Below are 17,956 nucleotides of genomic sequence, written 5' to 3'. Positions count from 1 at the left end.
CCACCACACCATGGCACGAGAGGGGAGAAGGGGAACCTACCCCAACACATTCGTCAAAGGAAGTCAACTCCGCGATTGTGTGGCCAAAACAAATATATAACACCAAGGCCGTAATTATAATATTCAAATATGATCAAAATGTCCCCCCCCCATATATTGCGATAAAATTGATTTCTGTTTATATGAATGTGTTTATGGTTGTGCTTTATAAATCCCTAATCTCTGCCATTAAATACAATGAAACAAGAAAATTTGAAAAAAAAAGAAAAAAACAGCAATGTAATACAATAATACACTCTTAGACATTATTGTTAAAAATAAATAAAAAAGTGTTTGTGAATTTTTTTTTATATTTTACGCAGGAAATTCGTTTTCAAATTTAGATTTTTCTTTTTCTGGGAGGAGACCCCCAGACCTTGTAGAAACCCCATTCCCAATCTGCGGCGTGTCGTGATAGGGTACTCCAGGATGCGGCCGTGTCCGTCCGATGCTCGCCGAGCTGCATTTGCTTTCCCGGTTGCCGAACGAACACGTTGATAACGTCGCACTCGTTACACTAAGACAAAGAACCCCCGTGTAGCCTGTAACAGACTGTAGGGGCAAGTGCTGTTGGCGAGCACCTACGAAGGCCGGAACGGCACACGAGCGGGTGGGTGGCCAACACCACGCCCGACCGCCTTTGTCTCCCCAGTGGCGATGTTTACACACCGCACCAGGTACTTTGAGTCAGACCTAGGGGGGGAGACAGGACCGGTTAGCCCGTCACTGGGTGTTGGCCGTGAGCGAGGATCGAACCCGGTTCGCCAGGTTCATAGCGCAGCGCGCTAACCGCTGCACCACCGCTCCCCAAGCTCACGCACGTGCGTGCTCACACATGAGCCACCGCTGCCTCGATGTCGAGGGGCATTGACCGTCGTCACGTGACACCCCGGTCATCCCCGCGGTAGCAGCGGCAGCGGCGGCCCGCCTTTGGCTCAGCCGTCGGACAGTCGGACAGAGACGGTGGTCACTGCAACGTCGCGCGGCGATTTCAGATGCGCTTCCGCGGCCGTCTGGAACGCTCCTTCCGATGTTAGGAAGCCACGGGCTATTGGATTTCACTGTGTAACAAAAACATGTTTTTTTTTGTTCCTGGGTAGTAAGTGTTATTTTTTAATTGCGTATGCCTCAAAAGTACAGGAAATGGCTATTATTCCCCGCAAAAGTTGCTTTTGTGACCAGTAGAGAGAGAGAGCAAACTCCAAATATAAAACAGCAGGCGTCAGGGTCGGGATGGAACCCACGACCTCCTGTACACCAGGCGAGGTAGTTAACATCTAGCCACTGTGATGATGATGAGAGACACGCAAACTCCAAATATACAGCAGCAGGCGTCAGGGTCGGGATGGAACCCACGACTTCCTGCATACCAGGCGAGGTAGTTAACATCTCCTAGCCACCGTGGCGCCCCACTCATCTCCGTCAACCCACAGCCTTCCACACACACACTTCAGTTTCAGTTTATATTTATTTTGGTATAGCCCTGTGAGCCATTCGGCTCTTGAATCGGGTGCAACCACAACAAACAAAAAAACAAAAACACGAACAAGAAAAACATCTTAAAGTGACAATGTGACTGTGCAAACAGAAAATCCATGAAAAAAACAGCGTACACCAACGCTGTGTGCAAAAAAATCCTAGTGGGATGCAATTCAAACAACAACAACAAGAAAACTTAGATTAAGGCCGTCAGTCTAACTCCGTACTACAACAAAACAAACATGTCCAAACCAAAAAAGGTTTTCGAAATCAAAAAATAAAGCCATAATTGCAACGTAACAGTGATCATAGGGACTGTGACCGAATTTTAACAATAAACTACATAAATAACATGTAACACCAAATCCTAGAGTCATAGCTGGCTGCATGAATTACTCCACAACAACAGACGCATCAGTCGGAGTATCAAATTTTTCAATGCACCTTTAAGATCAGCACGCTAAATCAAAATATTTTATTTTATTTTACGCCAATGAATAGCAGCGGCAGCTAGGGGTGTACAACTCCTCTAGAGCAGTTTTGAGAAAATATCTCATTGGTAGCGATTTAAGTTGCAGTTTATTGGCAATAGCATTCCAGACCCTGGGGGCATCAATAGCAAAGGCCCTTCCTCCAGTTTTTGTTACGGCAATAGGGAATGTGAAGCTGTTAAATGAGCGAAGACCTGAGGTCAAATTTGTTCTTTGAAACAGAGAGGAGATCCAGCAGGTGGTCTGCGGATTTTTTGTAAGTGGGTGGCCTCCAAAGTGCACCTAGCCTGGCACAAGCGCAGTGGTGACGTCCCAGCGGCGTTTGTTGCTGCTGCTGCTGCTGTTGTTGTTGAGTTGTATGGGGAATGAAAGGGCTCGGCGGATCATTAAATCGTCCCCCCTCCACCCCCTGCAGCTGCTCCTGGCCCACCGCCCTCTCAACGAGACCCGGCGGGTGGGCGGGGCGAGAAGTCGGTGGGCGGGGCCGAGGAGTCGGTGAGGGCGGGGCGAGGAATCGGTTAGGGCGGGGCGAAGAATGAGTGGGCGGGACGAATACCTCGGTGGGGGCGGGACGAAGAATTGGTGGGCGGGGCCGAGGAATCGGTGAGGGCGGGGCGAGGAATCGGTGAGGGCGAAGAATGAGTGGGCGGGACGAATACTCGTTGGGGGCGGAACGAGGAAATAGTGGGAGGGGCCGAGGAATCGCTGGGCGGGGCTAATAATCTGTAGGCGGGGGCGAGGAATCAGTGGGGGCGGGGCGAGTGTTGATGAGAGGAGGGGCTGGGGGCAAGCGGGGACAGGGGGGGGGGTTGTGTTGTCGGACGAATCACAGGCCATCTTACTCGTGGTGGATGAGGTGGGGGGACCAATCGCAGGGCGGCTCATTGCGAGGTTGCAGCTTCCCACCAGCAGCAAGCACCCGCCACTGGCCCCCATGGACGCACTCACGGAGGACAGAGACGGTAAAAATGCAGCCGCTGTTTGTTGTTTTTGTTGTTTGTTTGTTGTTACAATCCCGCGTCACCCCCTTCGCGCAAGTCGCGAACGGGCTTCGCTTCGTAGACGAAGAGACGAGATCCCACAAAGGAGGGGGTCGCGTTTGGCTCCTCGCCCCTCCTGCTCAGAACGCCAACGAACCTCTCAAGTCTGCCAACAAGGCCCTCACACACACCTCATCCACACACCTCATCCACCTCCTTCTCCACCTCCTTCTCCACCTCCTTCTCCACTACCACCTCCTCCACCTTCACCACCTCCACCGTCAGCACCTCCACTACCGCCTTCAACTCCACCACTTTCACCACCTCCACCACCTCCTTCAGCACCTCCACCTCATCCACCTTCTCCACCTCATCCACCTTCACCACCTCCACCGTCAGCACCTTCACCTCCACTACCGCCTTCACCAACTCCACCACCTTCACCACCACCTCCACCTTCACCTCCACCTTCACCATCCATCTCTATCTCCACCTCTACCCCCACGTCTACTCCCACCACCTCCACCTCGCCTGGTACACAGGAGGTCGTAGGTTCGATCCCGACCCTGACGATGCCTGCTGCTGTATATTTGGAGTTTGCGATGTCTCTCATCATCATCACAGTTTCGAGATGTTAACTACCTCGCCTTGTATGCAGGAGGTCGTGGGTTTCTATCCCGACCATGATGCCTACTGCTGTATATTCTTCTGTATTTTTGGAATTTGCGGTCTCTCTCCTCGTGGTGGCCGCGTGGAAATTTCCACGTGGCGATGATGATAAGCCAACTTCGTTGAGCTCTGGTCGTTTGTGATGGGCCAGGTCGCTTGTGAATAACAAAGCAAAAGCCACATAGCTCAATGGGATCTTGCCTGGTAAAATAAAAAAATAAATAGCGCTGGCCACCCACCCACCTCGTGTGTGCCGTGCCTGCCTTGCTCATAGGTGATGCTGCTGCTACTCGCTCACGGCACTTGCCCCCCAACGGTCTTAAAGGCCACACGGGGGATCTTTGTCTTTGTGCGTGTGCAATGTATGTTGTGCGCACATGGTGGTGGTAGTGGTGGTGGTCACTCACCCACCCCCTCGTGTGTGACACAGTAGCGGCCTTCATAGGTGCTTCTGCTGCTCGCTACTAACAGCACTCGGCCCCCAACAGTCTGTTCGAGGCTACACGGGGGCCCTTTGTCTTCCCGCACACCAGCCACACGGAGGCTGTTCCACTCGTGTACAGCAACTCCCCACCACCACCATCACGATGCTTCAGCGGTGGCAACTGCCCAGGGACCGGTAACAATTCTAGATTTGAAGCTTTCGTGACTGCAAGGATCCATACTCTTTGGTTCTATTCGGTAAAGTCACTTTACTCGTTGGTTCTATTCGGTAAAGTGACTTTACCGAATAGAACCAAAGAGTATGGATCGGTAACAAGCCACTGGTATCGCTCTGCTCGCTGATGGTAGCCGTGGTCGGGAATCGAACTTGGGTTGCCACCCGAACAACAACAAAAAACGCCAAGCGGAAAGGGGGGGAAGGGGAATAACAATGGTGGTTTCAATCAGAATCGGAATATTTCTACTGCAGGAGGAATCCGATAGGCTGTAAAGTTAGTTTTTTTCACAGATGGCCCAGTCAGAGTGGGGGGCACGGAGTAAGAACGTTACAACAACAAACACAATACACAAACACCAACGTGCAGAGTACAAGAAAAGTGAGCAAATCGCCCAGACAAACACAACTAAGCCACCCCCATCCTAGCAGGCAAAGCCTTACTGAGTTTATTAACTTATTTTTCAGAAGCGACCTGGCCACAAATGACAGCTCTCTTTTTTACAGATGTCCAGTTAGGGGCGGCACGGGGTAAGAACGTTACAGCAACGAACACGATAGGAGTGCACAATAATGTAGAGGGACTCCTCTACTTACGAACAAGTTAGGTTACACAGGTCTGTTCGTAAGTCCAAACACGTTGTACGTGCATGTACACTAAACACGATTAATGGCTTTCAACGTTGTAATCTCCTGTCGACGTAGATGCCACTGGTTCTTCGCGTTCTGCAGACGTAGATGCCACCACCGCCATCAAATTGCGCGGCGGTTGAACTTACGATTCTCGGTCCGAACAGGTGACTGGACGTACGTTACACGACGCGAACACGACACCAACACAATGCGAACACGACGTGAACGAGAACACGACGTGAACACGCTGTCGTGTTCTCAGCATCGATCGCCGACGACCACGAAAAGGACCACGCCGCATTACATTTTATTTTGGTTCACGCAAATTGTCATTACATTTAAATGCATTCATATATTTGGTTTGTACGCATTTCAATTAAATTGCAATGTAACATTTTTATTTAAATTTGTATATTTTTTTTTGTTTACACGCATTGTAAATCTACCAAAATTGCAGCTCGGTGGCTTAAACGTTTATTCTGTTAAGCTCCAATGAACATTCTTTTGCAGGGCGGCACTAAAATAGTTTTTTTGTCCTTTTACCCTTAGCGTGCATAACTGAGTTCTATCCAAGTGACTTCAGAAGTGGTCCTACGTTGTTTTATTTCGCTGATCTCTCTCGCGGGGTGCTGAAACCGCTGCCTGCAGAGTTAAATCATACATTTAATTTCAATTCTCACGATATTCCACTCAAGGACCGTTGTTACTCCCCCCCCCCCCCCACCATGTCCTGGCCGTCAAGCCTACGATGCCTGATATTTCCGGGCCAAATCTCAACCTACGCTTGGGCTGCCGAGATCCGGCGAGATTTGGGGCTGGTTCATGACGATTCGCTCGTCAGGCACATTGCCGCTTTTCTAATTGGGGTCGTGGTGACATCGATAGCCCGTTGTTGGTCCACTGCCGGATGAGAGCGTCCCCATCGCGTGCGGGGTCATGTGCGTACACGTGTACGTGTGTAGAACTTCTTTTAGCGCCGTACGTAGCCAACTGTGCTAATCGGAGGTGCGGGGGAAAGACAATAATATATGGGTCTCAGTGTGAGTAGTCTGTGGGTCTCTGTGTGAGTAGTCTATGGGTCTCTGTGTGAGTAGTCTGTGGGTCTCTGTGTGAGTAGTCTATGGGTCTCTATGCGAGTAGTCTGTGGGTCTCTATGCGAGTAGTCTATGGGTCTCTGTGTGAGTAGTCTGTGGGTCTCTGTGTGAGTAGTCTGTGGGTTTCTGTGTGAGTAGTCTATGGGTCTCTATGCGAGTAGTCTGTGGGTCTCTGTGTGAGTAGTCTATGGGTCTCTGTGTGAGTAGTCTATGGGTCTCTATGCGAGTAGTCTGTGGGTCTCTATGCGAGTAGTCTGTGGGTCTCTATGCGAGTAGTCTATGGGTCTCTGTGTGAGTAGTCTGTGGGTCTCTGTGTGAGTAGTCTATGGGTCTCTGTGTGAGTAGTGTGTGGGTCTCTGTGTGAGTAGTCTATGTGTCTCTGTGTGAGTAGTCTATGGATCTCTGTGGGAGCCTATGGGTAAGATTCTACGGGTGTTTTTACGAGTAGTCTGTAGGTCTCTACACGAGTCTTTGGGTCTCTGCGTGAGGCTATGAGTCTCTTTGAATCTTTGGTTCGCTCTGTGAGAGCCAATGGGTCTCTGTGTGAGTGCAGCTACGTTGAGAAATAAACTATGGGTCTCTGTGTGAGTCTATAGGTCTGTGACGGGGGGGGATTATATAAGCATATTTCGCCTCGCTGGTCAGTGCCGGTCGGTGAAGTCTGGGCGCATATATCTGCGTGAGAACAGATGAAATGGGTTGCATTCCCAACGATTTCACGCTTGGAACACCTCGCGACTGCGTAGGCCTTTGACTGTTCTGCCGCACAGCCCTCCGAACGTGCGCCTGGGTTGCCGCCGTGGCGAGATGTTGACTACCTCGCCTGGTATACAGGAGGTCGCGGGTTCCATCCAGACTCCTGACGCTCGTACATTTGGAGTTTGCGCGTGTCTCTCCCCGTGGTCGCGTGGATTTTTCTTCGGGTCCTCCGGTTTTTCCCTCGACATTTTGAAACTCGCGTTTAAGAGTATTTGGCTGCGATACATTTCCACACGACGATAAGCCGCTTAATCATTAGACCTCCTTTGCCGGTACCAAAATATAATAATAGGGTTTTTCCCCTTTTTTTTCTGGCAACAAAACTGAAACCTTTTTACAAGGAATCATGTTACTGCATTAACCACAATACTTGTTGGTCAAAATGCAAACAAAAAACACACTCTGATAATATAAATGCATTGTCCTTGAAACTGATTGGTCCACACCAGAGACGGCTTTCTTTTGAGCCTCGTCTCAATTGGTGCTAGACCAGAGGGTCAGAGTGTTTTTTGTTTGCATTTTGACCGCAGGTATTGTGGTTAATGCACGCCATGATTCCTTGTAAAAAGGTTTCATTTTTGTTGCCAGAAAAAAAAGGGGAAAAACCCCTATTATTATGATAAGCCACTTCGTTGGGCTATCATTTGTGATAGCTCAATGACCAGGTAAGGCCCAGTGGGCCTTACCTGGTCATTAATCTTTTTTTGTTTAGTTTTAGTTTGTGCCGCTGGTTGTTCCGCGCGACGTCCGACGTTTCCGCCCCCCCCCCCCCCCCGGCGTAGGCGACGCCCGATTCGGTTCCCCCGTGGGGTCGTGCCGAACAGCGGGTAACGAGTCGCGAGAGATTGGCGCCCCACGATCGCGTCGACCCTTTTACCCGTTTGCGGTGACGCGCGTGCAAAGCGTCGTCGAAATTCAACCGGAAGAGAGAAAGAGGGAAAGAAGAAAAAAACAAAAACGCGAAATCGAAATAACTCCCAGCGGTAGTCGAGGCCCCCACAAGGCCACGCGGGTGAGCGGCTCATCCTGTCGCAGGGCTGCGCCTCTCCGAATAAGATCGGCGCCGGGATGCTCGCGCGCGCGCCCCCTTCGCCGAGGTTCGGCGGTGAACTGGGACACCCACCCACACCCTGCTGCAACCTGCAGGGCGCCTCGGAAGCAGGAAACGGTTAACAGCGCATTTTACTTCTCCGCTACCGCACGGCGACGATCGCCCACCTACCTCCCCCCCCCCGCAACCTCTCTCTCTCCCGCCCCCCCATCGACCGCCGCCACCACCCCGGGTTTAACCGCCGCACCTCCGTCCTTCCCGTCCGACAGCGGTGGACTTGGAGGAGGTGGGAATGACGGTGGTGCTGGAGAACGTGGAGAGCGTGGAGAACATGGAGGGCGTCGCGCGCACCGAGAACGTCGAATACGCCGAGGTGCAGGTGGAAGAGCTGGTGGGCGCCGGCGGCGACGACGGCGACGACGGCCTTGGCATCGCCGGCGCCACGGTGCTCGTCTGCAAAGCGGAGGCGTCGGAGCTCTACGGGGAGGAGGAGGAGGGCAACGTTAAGGCCGAGGCCGAGAACGAGGCCCCGGCGGCGGGGAACGCCGAAGACGACGCCGACGGTGTGTGCCGTGACTGTGACGCCGTGACTGTGACGCAGTAATCTGACGCCGTGACGTGACTGATGCCGTGACACAGTGACTGTGACGCTGTGACACAGTGACTGTGATGCCGTGACACAGTGACTGTGACGCTGTGACACAGTGACGCCGTAATGTGACGCCGTGACTGTGACGCCGTGATGTGACTGTCACGTGACACCGTGAAGTGACTGCACCGTGACGCGACGCAGTGAAGTGACACAGTGATGTGATGCAGTGATGTGACACAGTGACGTGACACACTGAAGTGACACAGTGATGTGACACAGTGAAGTGACACAGTGATGTGACGCAGTGATGTGACGCAGTGATGTGACACAGTGACGCGACACCGTGAAGTGACACAGTGAAGGGACGCAGTGACGTGACGCAGTGACGTGACGCAGTGACGTGACACAGTGACGTGACACAGTGACGTGACACAGTGACGTGACGCAGTGATGTGACGCAGTGACGTGACGCAGTGACGTGACGCAGTGACGTGACACAGTGACGTGACACAGTGAAGGGACACAGTGACGTGACACAGTGATGTGACGCAGTGACGTGACGCAGTGACGTGACACAGTGATGTGACACAGTGAAGGGACACAGTGACGTGACGCAGTGACGTGACGCAGTGACGTGACGCAGTGACGTGACGCAGTGACGTGACGCAGTGACGTGACACAGTGATGTGACACAGTGACGTGACGCAGTGACGTGACGCAGTGACGTGACGCAGTGACGTGACACAGTGATGTGACACAGTGACGTGACACAGTGACGTGACACAGTGACGTGACACAGTGACGTGACACAGTGACGCGACACCGTGAAGTGACACAGTGACGTGACGCAGTGATGTGACACAGTGATGTGACACAGTGAAGTGACGCAGTGATGTGACACAGTGACGTGACAGTGACGTGACACAGTGAAGTGACACAGTGACGTGACACAGTGACGTTACACAGTGATGTGACAGTGATGTGACACAGTGACGTGACACAGTGACGTGACACAGTGAAGTGACGCAGTGACGTGACACAGTGACGTGACACAGTGATGTGACACAGTGATGTGACACAATGACGTGACACAGTGAAGTGACGCAGTGAAGTTCACACAGTGACGTGACGCAGTGACGTGCCGCAGTGACGTGACGCAGTGATGTGACACAGTGACGTGACAGTGACGTGACACAGTGAAGTGACACAGTGACATGACACAGTGACGTCACACAGTGATGTGACAGTGATGTGACGCAGTGACGTGACGCAGTGACGTGACACAGTGAAGTGACACAGTGACGTGACACAGTGACGTGACACAGTGACGTGACACAGTGACGTGACACAGTGACGTGACAGTGACGTGACACAGTGATGTGACACAGTGACGTGACAGTGACGTGACACAGTGAAGTGACACAGTGACGTGACACAGTGACGTCACACAGTGATGTGACAGTGATGTGACACAGTGATGTGACACAGTGACGTGACACAGTGACGTGACACAGTGAAGTGACACAGTGATGTGACACAGTGACGTGACACAGTGAAGTGGCACAGTGACGTGACACAGTGAAGTGACGCAGTGATGTAACGCAGTGATGTGACGCAGTGATGTGACGCAGTGACGTGACAGTGACGTGACACAGTGACGTGACGCAGTGACGTGACGCAGTGACGTGACGCAGTGAAGTGACACAGTGACGTGACGCAGTGAAGTGACACAGTGACGTGACACAGTGACGTGACGCAGTGACGTGACGCAGTGACGTGACGCAGTGACGTGACACAGTGACGTGACACAGTGACGTGACACAGTGACGTGACGCAGTGACGTGACGCAGTGACGTGACGCAGTGACGTGACGCAGTGAAGTGAAGCAGTGACGTGACACAGTGAAGTGACACAGTGATGTGACACAGTGACGTGACACAGTGACGTGACACAGTGACGTGACACAGTGACGTGACACAGTGACGTGACACAGTGACGTCACACAGTGACGTCACACAGTGATGTGACGCAGTGACGTGACGTCACACAGTGACGTGACGCAGTGACATGACAGCGCCGTGATGTGACCCTGTGACTGTAAAGTAGCTGCCAAGTACACGAGTGACGTCGATTTAAAATGCAGGGGTGAAAACCGGAGGACCCGGAGAAAAATCCATGCGATCGCGGGGAGAGACACCGTAAACTCCAAATATACAGCAAGCAGGTGTCCTGCATACCAGGCGAGGGATATTACGTATCGTATCCACCATGGCGGCGGCCCTCTCTCTCTCCCCACCCTTTATCATCCTCCCGGTCGCAGGAACCGGCAAAGTCGGCGGCCCCGGCGCCTTCCCCGTCAAGCGGCGGCGGCGTCGCGCGGGCAGGCGGCAGGCGTGCGACCGCTGCGGCGAGGAGGCCGGCAGCACCGCCCTCCTGCGCGCCCACGTCGCGTCCGGGCACTGCACCGCCTCGGCCGACGGAAGCGACGGCAACGGCTTCGCCGCCGCCGCCGCCGCCGCCGCCAGCAAGGCCGGCAGAGGCGGCGGCGACGCTCCCTTCGGCTGCAAGCTGTGCGACCGCGTGTACCGCGACCTGTCCGGGCTCGCCTACCACGAGCGCACGCACTCGGGCGAGCGGCCCTACGCGTGCTCCCGCTGCGACAAGGCCTTCCGCTCGTCGTCGGGCCTGACGCGGCACGCGCGCAGCCACGAGGACGCGCGGCCCTACGCCTGCTCCCGCTGCGGCAAGACCTACCGGGACTCGTGGGGGCTCGAGTACCACCTGAAGACGCACACGGGCGAGCGGCCGTACGCGTGCGGCGAGTGCGGCAAGGCCTTCCGCGACTCGGCGGGCCTCGTCTACCACCGGCGGGCGCACGCCGACGAGCGGCCGTACGCGTGCGCCGAGTGCGGCAAGGCCTTCCGCAGCTCGTCGGCGCTGGCGCGGCACCGGCGGTCGCACGCCGACGCGCCGGGCCACCACTGCGACGACTGCGGCAAGGCCTTCCGGGACCCCTTCTACTTCCGCGTGCACCGACGCTCGCACGCGGGCGAGGCGGCGTCCGCAAAGAGCTAGGGCTCGCCGGCGGCGGCGCCGGTGTTGCCGGCGGCCGCGACGGCCCGCGGGATTTTTTTTTTTTTTTCCAGTCCGGCCCTTTGGCACGGTGAGGGGTACGGAACGCGCGCGGCGCAGAGGGGGCTGATGCGTGCGCGTCGTTTCGGGCGGGGATCGAAAGTCGGATGTCGGTGTCTCCTCGCCGGGATGAGTGTGGCCGGCGGCGGCTGTGGCAGCGGCGGTGGTGGCGGTGATACCGAGCTGGGGGTTTGTGTGTTTCACGCCCGTTGAGCGGTGTTGGTGAACCACATTGATGTCGGTAATGGGGGCGGGGGCGGTGCTCAGTTGATCAACACGCTAACCCCACCGCTCCCACCTCCAGCCCTCGCCACTTTTCCCTGGCCGAGTGCAAGGTGAGCATTTGTACCGCAGCACAGCCCAGCCGGGCCGGCGGCAACAAACGGCTCGACACTTCGGAGCCGAACTGGGTGTGCTGGGCGCCAAACAATTAAGCGTCTCGAGATCCCGGCCTGTTGGTGGCTCGCGAGAGCCGCGTTGCCACCTAGCCGGGATGACGGGATCCTGGGACGCCGACCTGGTGAATGGAGGAGCCGTGTGGCCGTGTGGCCGCGTGGCCGCTGAGAATTCCTCGCTCGCTCTTGTGAGAATTCCGGATAATCCTCGCCGGTAAAAAATGTCCTCGTGAAGAGACTGCAGTGCCGTTGAGTTTGGTGCCCTACCCCCGCTGCCGCACCTTCGATTAGCATGGCTGGCTATGTTACGGTGCGAAATGAGTTCACCCACGGCTGGTACCTGCGCACCTTAATTTGTCTCGATTTGAAATAAAAAATATTTCTCCGTAACAAAGAGCGTGCGACAATGCGGCCTCTCCTGCCTGTGCGAAGGATGAAAAGACCGCTTGGAAGGAGTTTGATTTATTGGAGAAGCCTTGCGAATCTCTCTCTCTCTACCGCGTCTTTGACGAAGGACGTACCCACCACGTGAGGTTTCTGATTACACTGGTCTGCTGCAGCCAGAATGCTTCCTAAATAAATATAGTCCAACTTATCTCATTCTGGGTCACTGAGAATGAAAATGATGCTTAAAATTGTTGATTGGCTCTAGTTTTCAAGAAATGGTACTGGGTCGGTATATACGACCCTTGGCTTGGGAATGGCAGAGGATAAGTTGGTTATAAAGGGAAGGGATCTCAATTTAAACCAGAAATGACTAAAATACATCTGACTGGATCTATGAATAAATCTATGACTGGGTTTGGACAGTAATTGCTTTTTGAGCAAAACAATGAATGATGCAATCTGGATTGCGTCCTATATGATATGAATTGTCATCTTGTTCATAGAAGTCATGGATGATGCAATCATAACTAGGCTTACATCCCTCTGCTGAACAAAGTGCCCTATATCAGCTCTATAAATCACAGTGTCGTGCCGTCCTATTTGTCAGTGTTTGATTTTGCAAAGGGACACATTTCTGTTTAGCCAAAGTGAGCAGCGATGCCTCGTAATTGTGTGAACAAAGCAGACCACTTCTGCTATGTTTGTGGTGAAGTGACTTTTGCATCACAAAAGCGCAGTATAATCACGATGGTTAAGAAAGCCCGTCACCTTTATTTTGGCTGTAAAATTGGAGATCAGCACAAGAGGTGAGTCCCACACATATGCTGCAACACTTGTGCAACAAATCTTTGCCAGTGGTTGAGCAGGAAAAGAAAATCTATGCCTTTTGCAGTGACAATGATTTGGAGAGAGCCAACGGATCATATCAGCAATTTTTATTTCTGCATGGCGCCTCTCGTTGGGAAAGGTGTGTCAAAGAAAAAGTGGAGTGTGCATTATCCGAACATTCCATCAGCTATAGGCCCAGTACCCCACGGAAAAGGACTGCCGGTTCCTGATGCACCAGAATCATTCTCACTTGAGTCAGACGAGGAAGAGGAGCATGAAACTTCTGGTCCTGAACCATCAAGGTCACATGACCCAGATTATCTCCCATCCTCCTGAACCACACACCTCGTAACACAAGGTGAACTGAAAGATCTTCTTAGGAATTTGGAACTACCCAAGCGTAAGGCAGAGCACCGTTGGTCTGCAGCAGTGGAAACTCCTGGCAGGTGATGTTAGGGTTGCCATGTTCCATGATTGTCAACAGGATCTTGTCTCATTTTTATTATTCTTGTAGCCTGCAACAACATCGATGGTGTGATTGCAGCCTTCAACATCATTCATAATCCAGATGAGTGGAGACTGTTCATTGATTCATCGAAGATGAGTCCTAAAGCTGTTTTGCTGCATAATGGCAATGTTTTGCCATCAATTCCAGTTGGTCATAGAGTCCATATGAAGGAAAGCTATGACAACATGGTACAACTTTTGAGGTGCATAAACCATGACCAACATCAAGTGGCAGCTTTGTGGCGATTTGAAGGTTGTTGCTCTCTCGCTTGGTCTGCAGACTGGACTCACAAAAGTACCGCTGTTTTCTCTGAAACTTGGATAATCGTGCGAAAGATTCCCACTACATCAAGATCGATTGGCCACTCCGACAGTCATTGGAGCCTGGGAGGAAAAGTGTTGAGCATCCACCACTTGTTGAATCAAGGAAGATTTTGTTACCACCCTTACACATGAAGCCGGGTCTGATGAAGAACTTTGTCAAAGCCATGGACAAAACACAAGCAGCTTTCAAGTACCTCCGTGGAAAATTTTCCAAGGTGAAATGAAGCTAAGATAAAAGGAAGGTGCCTTTGTTGGTCCTCAGATTCGTGAACAACTTCCAGATTATGCATTTGACCGTGTACTACGTGGCAAGGAAAATACGGCATGGAAAGCCTTCCAGTTAGTGGCAACACATTTTCTCGGAAACAGCAAGGCAGACAACTACAGGGAGTTGGTGGAAAACTTCAAGGCATAGAAAAGCCTTGGTTGCAACATGTCACTAAAGATTAAAAAAATAAATTTACTCCCATCTAGATTTTTTCTCCCACCGAACTGCGGAGCAGCGAGCGACGAGCATGGCGAGCGATGTCACCAGCACATTGCAACGATGGAGAAACGCTATCAGGGCAAATGGAGCCCTTCAATGCTTGCAGACCATTGCTGGAAAGTGACAAGAGATGTTCCATTTAATGAATACAAGAGACAAGCCAAGAACCGCCGAGTAGATACTGAATAAGGACTAAACTATGTACTTGTATATAGACACATTCGTTTTTTGCCTTTTGTTTCATAATACATAGTATCTATACAACCCTTTTGCTGATTTTTAAAGTGCGGTCCCACTTCTTAAAGAGGGGGGACCACCAGGGCATCTTTCCAATCCTGTGGAACCCATCCAGTGGTCCAGACTGTTGTTATGATGTCATGTCGGGCAGTCTGTGCACAAACGCCACCCTCAGCATTTTGCTTTGGAGATCATCTCTGCCCGGTCCCTTTCCTGGTCTCAGACTCTGGATCGCCTTCAGTACTTGTTGTATATATTAGGTGTTGACAAATTATAAAAAGAATAAAAATTTAATGAAAATTAAAAATGATAATTTGTGTAATTATGAAAATTATGCATTTATGCTAATTCCTTTCTGCTTCGTTGCCTAGGGGTATTATCAATCGTGATAATAAAATGAAGGTGTAATTGTATGACGTTATGCAAGTGTATGTAAGTATGCTAATTAGGCTTGGCTTCGTTGTCTAGGGTAGTTTTATCCATCGGGATAATACAACATGTAATTCATGGAATTATGCTAATGTATGCAAATATGATTATTAGGCTCGGCTTTGTTTTCTCGGGTGTATTACCAATCGTGATAATGCAATGATTCTCACTTTAACTTTTACCGATTATGTTGTAGTGTTTATGTCAGGTCTCAAAATTCAGATCTCACCCCAGGAAACAGTTCTAACAATTTAGATTATTACGCATGAAGTTAGGAAGCCACCACTCAGACTCTTCTGTGTTAAGCAACTTTAATATAAAAAAACATAACACTCTAATATACGAACTCTTATGCTAGGAATGTCAACACAGTACTCCTGGAGATGTCCTCCTGATTGATCCGTACATTTAACCCTCAATGGTTACGTTTGTATAACTGGGTAACAGAACAATCGGCTAATTCCTCAGAGTAAAGCGAGCAGGAAAAAGTCCTTAAGAATGAATGTGACAATATCCATACGAACAGTAATGAAGAAACATGTCCCTAAGGCAAAAATAGTTAACGCACCACCTTCGGATGGCCATTTTCGAAACACAAGCATAACTTTGGAGTAATCTTATTAGTCCCGATATGTGCGTTATGTGTGTGTGTGGGTGTATTGTATCCTTGTTCAACTCTTTGTGTCAAGCAGACGCCGAGGTGGGGCGATGAGTCGTGTGTGGGCGTGTCATACACACGGCGCTCTCTCTCTTAGAGGCAGCTGCAGGCCTCTCTGCTGCTGGATGATTGCCGAGCCGGCACGACGCTCGTCCCTGACGGTGCACGATTGCGCTCGCAGCTCGTCTGCTGGTCGCCGGCGCCGACTTCCTTCCTCGGCTGCGCTGATCACGTGCTCTCTCTCTCTTTCCCCGTGCTTTCTTCTCCGCTGCTGGATGATTGCCGAGCCGGCACGACGCTCGTCCCTGACGGTGCACGATTGCGCTCGCAGCTCGTCCGCCGGTCGCCGGCTTTCTAGGCTGCGCCGGTCACGCTCGCTCCCTTGCACCAGGCACGGTTGATGCTTGTAGACTCGACCTTTGTAGGAGTGTGCTCGGCTTCTGAGTCCGCACGCTCGTGGGTAGTCGTGAGCCGCTGCTGCTGGTGCTGTGCGATGCTCGCTTGGTCGATGCTTGGCGCTTTTCGCCCTTTCTCCAAAGTTGATTGCTTGTCGTTGCTCGTCACTCTTTCTCTCTCTTCCTCTCTTGCTGCAGCTGCTGGTGGGAGCCGGCACTCAATGTAGAATACAACTTTTCGCGACGCTTCGTCTGTCAGCGCCGACACATCGCTACTCTGCAAGCCTCGCCATCCCCTTTCACCGGGTTTTTATTATTGTTACATTTTATAGCTACTGCCTTGCCCCCGCGCTACATCCAGATCAATTAAAAAATATATAATTTTGGGCTGAATCATTCTTAATATATTTTTTTGGAAAAAGGCATATATATACAACATGCTTACTCAACAGATTGCACCTAGGCCTCGGCAAGGAAAGATAAAAGGTAAAAACAACGAGCCTACCTTTACCCTACCTTTTACCTTACCACAATACAATCACTCTACCCTACCTTTTACCCTTCAGCAGGTAAGGTAAAAGGTTAAAAGCAACGAGCCTACCTTTACCCTACCTATATATTCTTGGTTCTTTCGGTAAAGTCACGTAGAAGGGAAACAATAAAATGATAAAAAAAATATAAAACAAAATTCTCACGACGTTTCGACTGCAACACAAGCAATCATCAGGTGTGAAAACCACAACTGATGATGATTGCTTGTGTTGCAGTCGAAACGTCGTGAGAATTTAATTGTTTTATATTTTTATTTATTATTTTGTTTCCCTTCTACGTGACTTTACCGAAAGAACCAAGAATATGAATCCCTGCAGTCACGAAAGCTTTAAATCAAAATTTACCCTACCTTTTACCCTTACCCCATACAAATTACCCGATTACAGGGTAATTACTGGGGTACTACACATGAAAAATGTTTATAACAGGTAAATGCTAGGTAGAGCACTTTATTCATGTATAATACTCTCGATTATTCCAATTTTACACACTATCTTTTAACTCACTCTGTTGTCGTATCCTCAAATCTTGTAACTCAATTTTAACCCCCTTCCCAATGTGGTATCGACTGCAAACTTGGTATACTTATGTCATACTGATGACAATACTATATTCTATCATAAAAATATATATATTTTTTAACATTTTATGTTATATTTCTGCTTGGGTCTAATTGTCCACTGTCAACTCACGTTGGCTGTAATTGGCCACGGTCCCCTACGTTGTGGCAAGCTTCGGGGCCACTTCCTGGAGTCGTGGAGTTCTGACATTACTCGTACAGTACATTTCATAAAAGCGTGTTTTAAAAAAAGTTTGTTTATATATTACTTATTAAATGGAGGCCACGGACTGCGCCACGGAGCTCTTAGCGGTAAACAAGGCACCGTATTTACCGGGTTAATACTTCGCGCTACCGTTACCCTACCGGGTAATTATTCCGAGCTACCTTTACCCTACCCTTTACCTTACCCTTTGGCATGTCAACACCTTTTACCCGGTAAAAAGGGTAAATTACCTTACCTTGCCGAGGCCTAATCGTACCTCAGCCAGCCACTCACAGGGGGTGACTTCCAATATTTGGGGCACCGCAGCCTCAGCAGGGTCATCTCCACTTTGTCCCACTATGGTGTCCAGATTTCCCCTCCCCCAGGACCTCACAGAAACGTTCTGCAAATCTGCA

General features: G+C 51.0%; 1 protein-coding gene and 1 long non-coding RNA gene across 2 annotated transcripts; one reads left to right on the top strand and one right to left on the bottom strand.

Moving 5' to 3' along the window:
• Window positions 1-2,823: 2,823 nt before the first annotated feature.
• On the top strand, window positions 2,824-12,368 carry LOC116942996 (uncharacterized). The gene is made up of 3 exons (XM_032955576.2): window positions 2,824-2,971; window positions 8,123-8,416; window positions 10,766-12,368. Exons 1-3 carry the CDS (start codon window positions 2,944-2,946, stop codon window positions 11,518-11,520), a joined length of 1,077 nt encoding a protein of 358 aa, XP_032811467.2. The 5' UTR covers window positions 2,824-2,943; the 3' UTR covers window positions 11,521-12,368.
• A 4,274-nt stretch (window positions 12,369-16,642) lies between these two features.
• On the bottom strand, window positions 16,643-17,191 carry LOC142929829 (uncharacterized). The gene is made up of 2 exons (XR_012945989.1): window positions 17,126-17,191; window positions 16,643-16,836 (listed from the first exon to the last, which is right to left on the bottom strand). It is a non-coding gene; the product is annotated as an uncharacterized LOC142929829 (long non-coding RNA).
• Window positions 17,192-17,956: the final 765 nt, after the last annotated feature.

The sequence above is a fragment of the Petromyzon marinus genome, chromosome 1, assembly GCF_048934315.1.
Source record: "Petromyzon marinus isolate PM22_M1 ecotype Great Lakes invasive population chromosome 1, UKy_Petmar_22M1.pri1.0, whole genome shotgun sequence".
Taxonomy (NCBI): domain Eukaryota; kingdom Metazoa; phylum Chordata; class Hyperoartia; order Petromyzontiformes; family Petromyzontidae; genus Petromyzon; species Petromyzon marinus.
This window is presented reverse-complemented; position numbering and strand designations above follow the sequence as displayed.

Excerpts from the sequence above, each read along its gene's own strand:
- LOC116942996 (XM_032955576.2), top strand. The coding sequence starts at position 2,944 with ATGGACGCACTCACGGAGGACAGAGACG. Across the intron at positions 2,972-8,122 it reads ACTCACGGAGGACAGAGACG|CGGTGGACTTGGAGGAGGTG; the intron begins GTAAAAATGCAG and ends CCCGTCCGACAG. Across the intron at positions 8,417-10,765 it reads CGCCGAAGACGACGCCGACG|GAACCGGCAAAGTCGGCGGC; the intron begins GTGTGTGCCGTG and ends TCCCGGTCGCAG.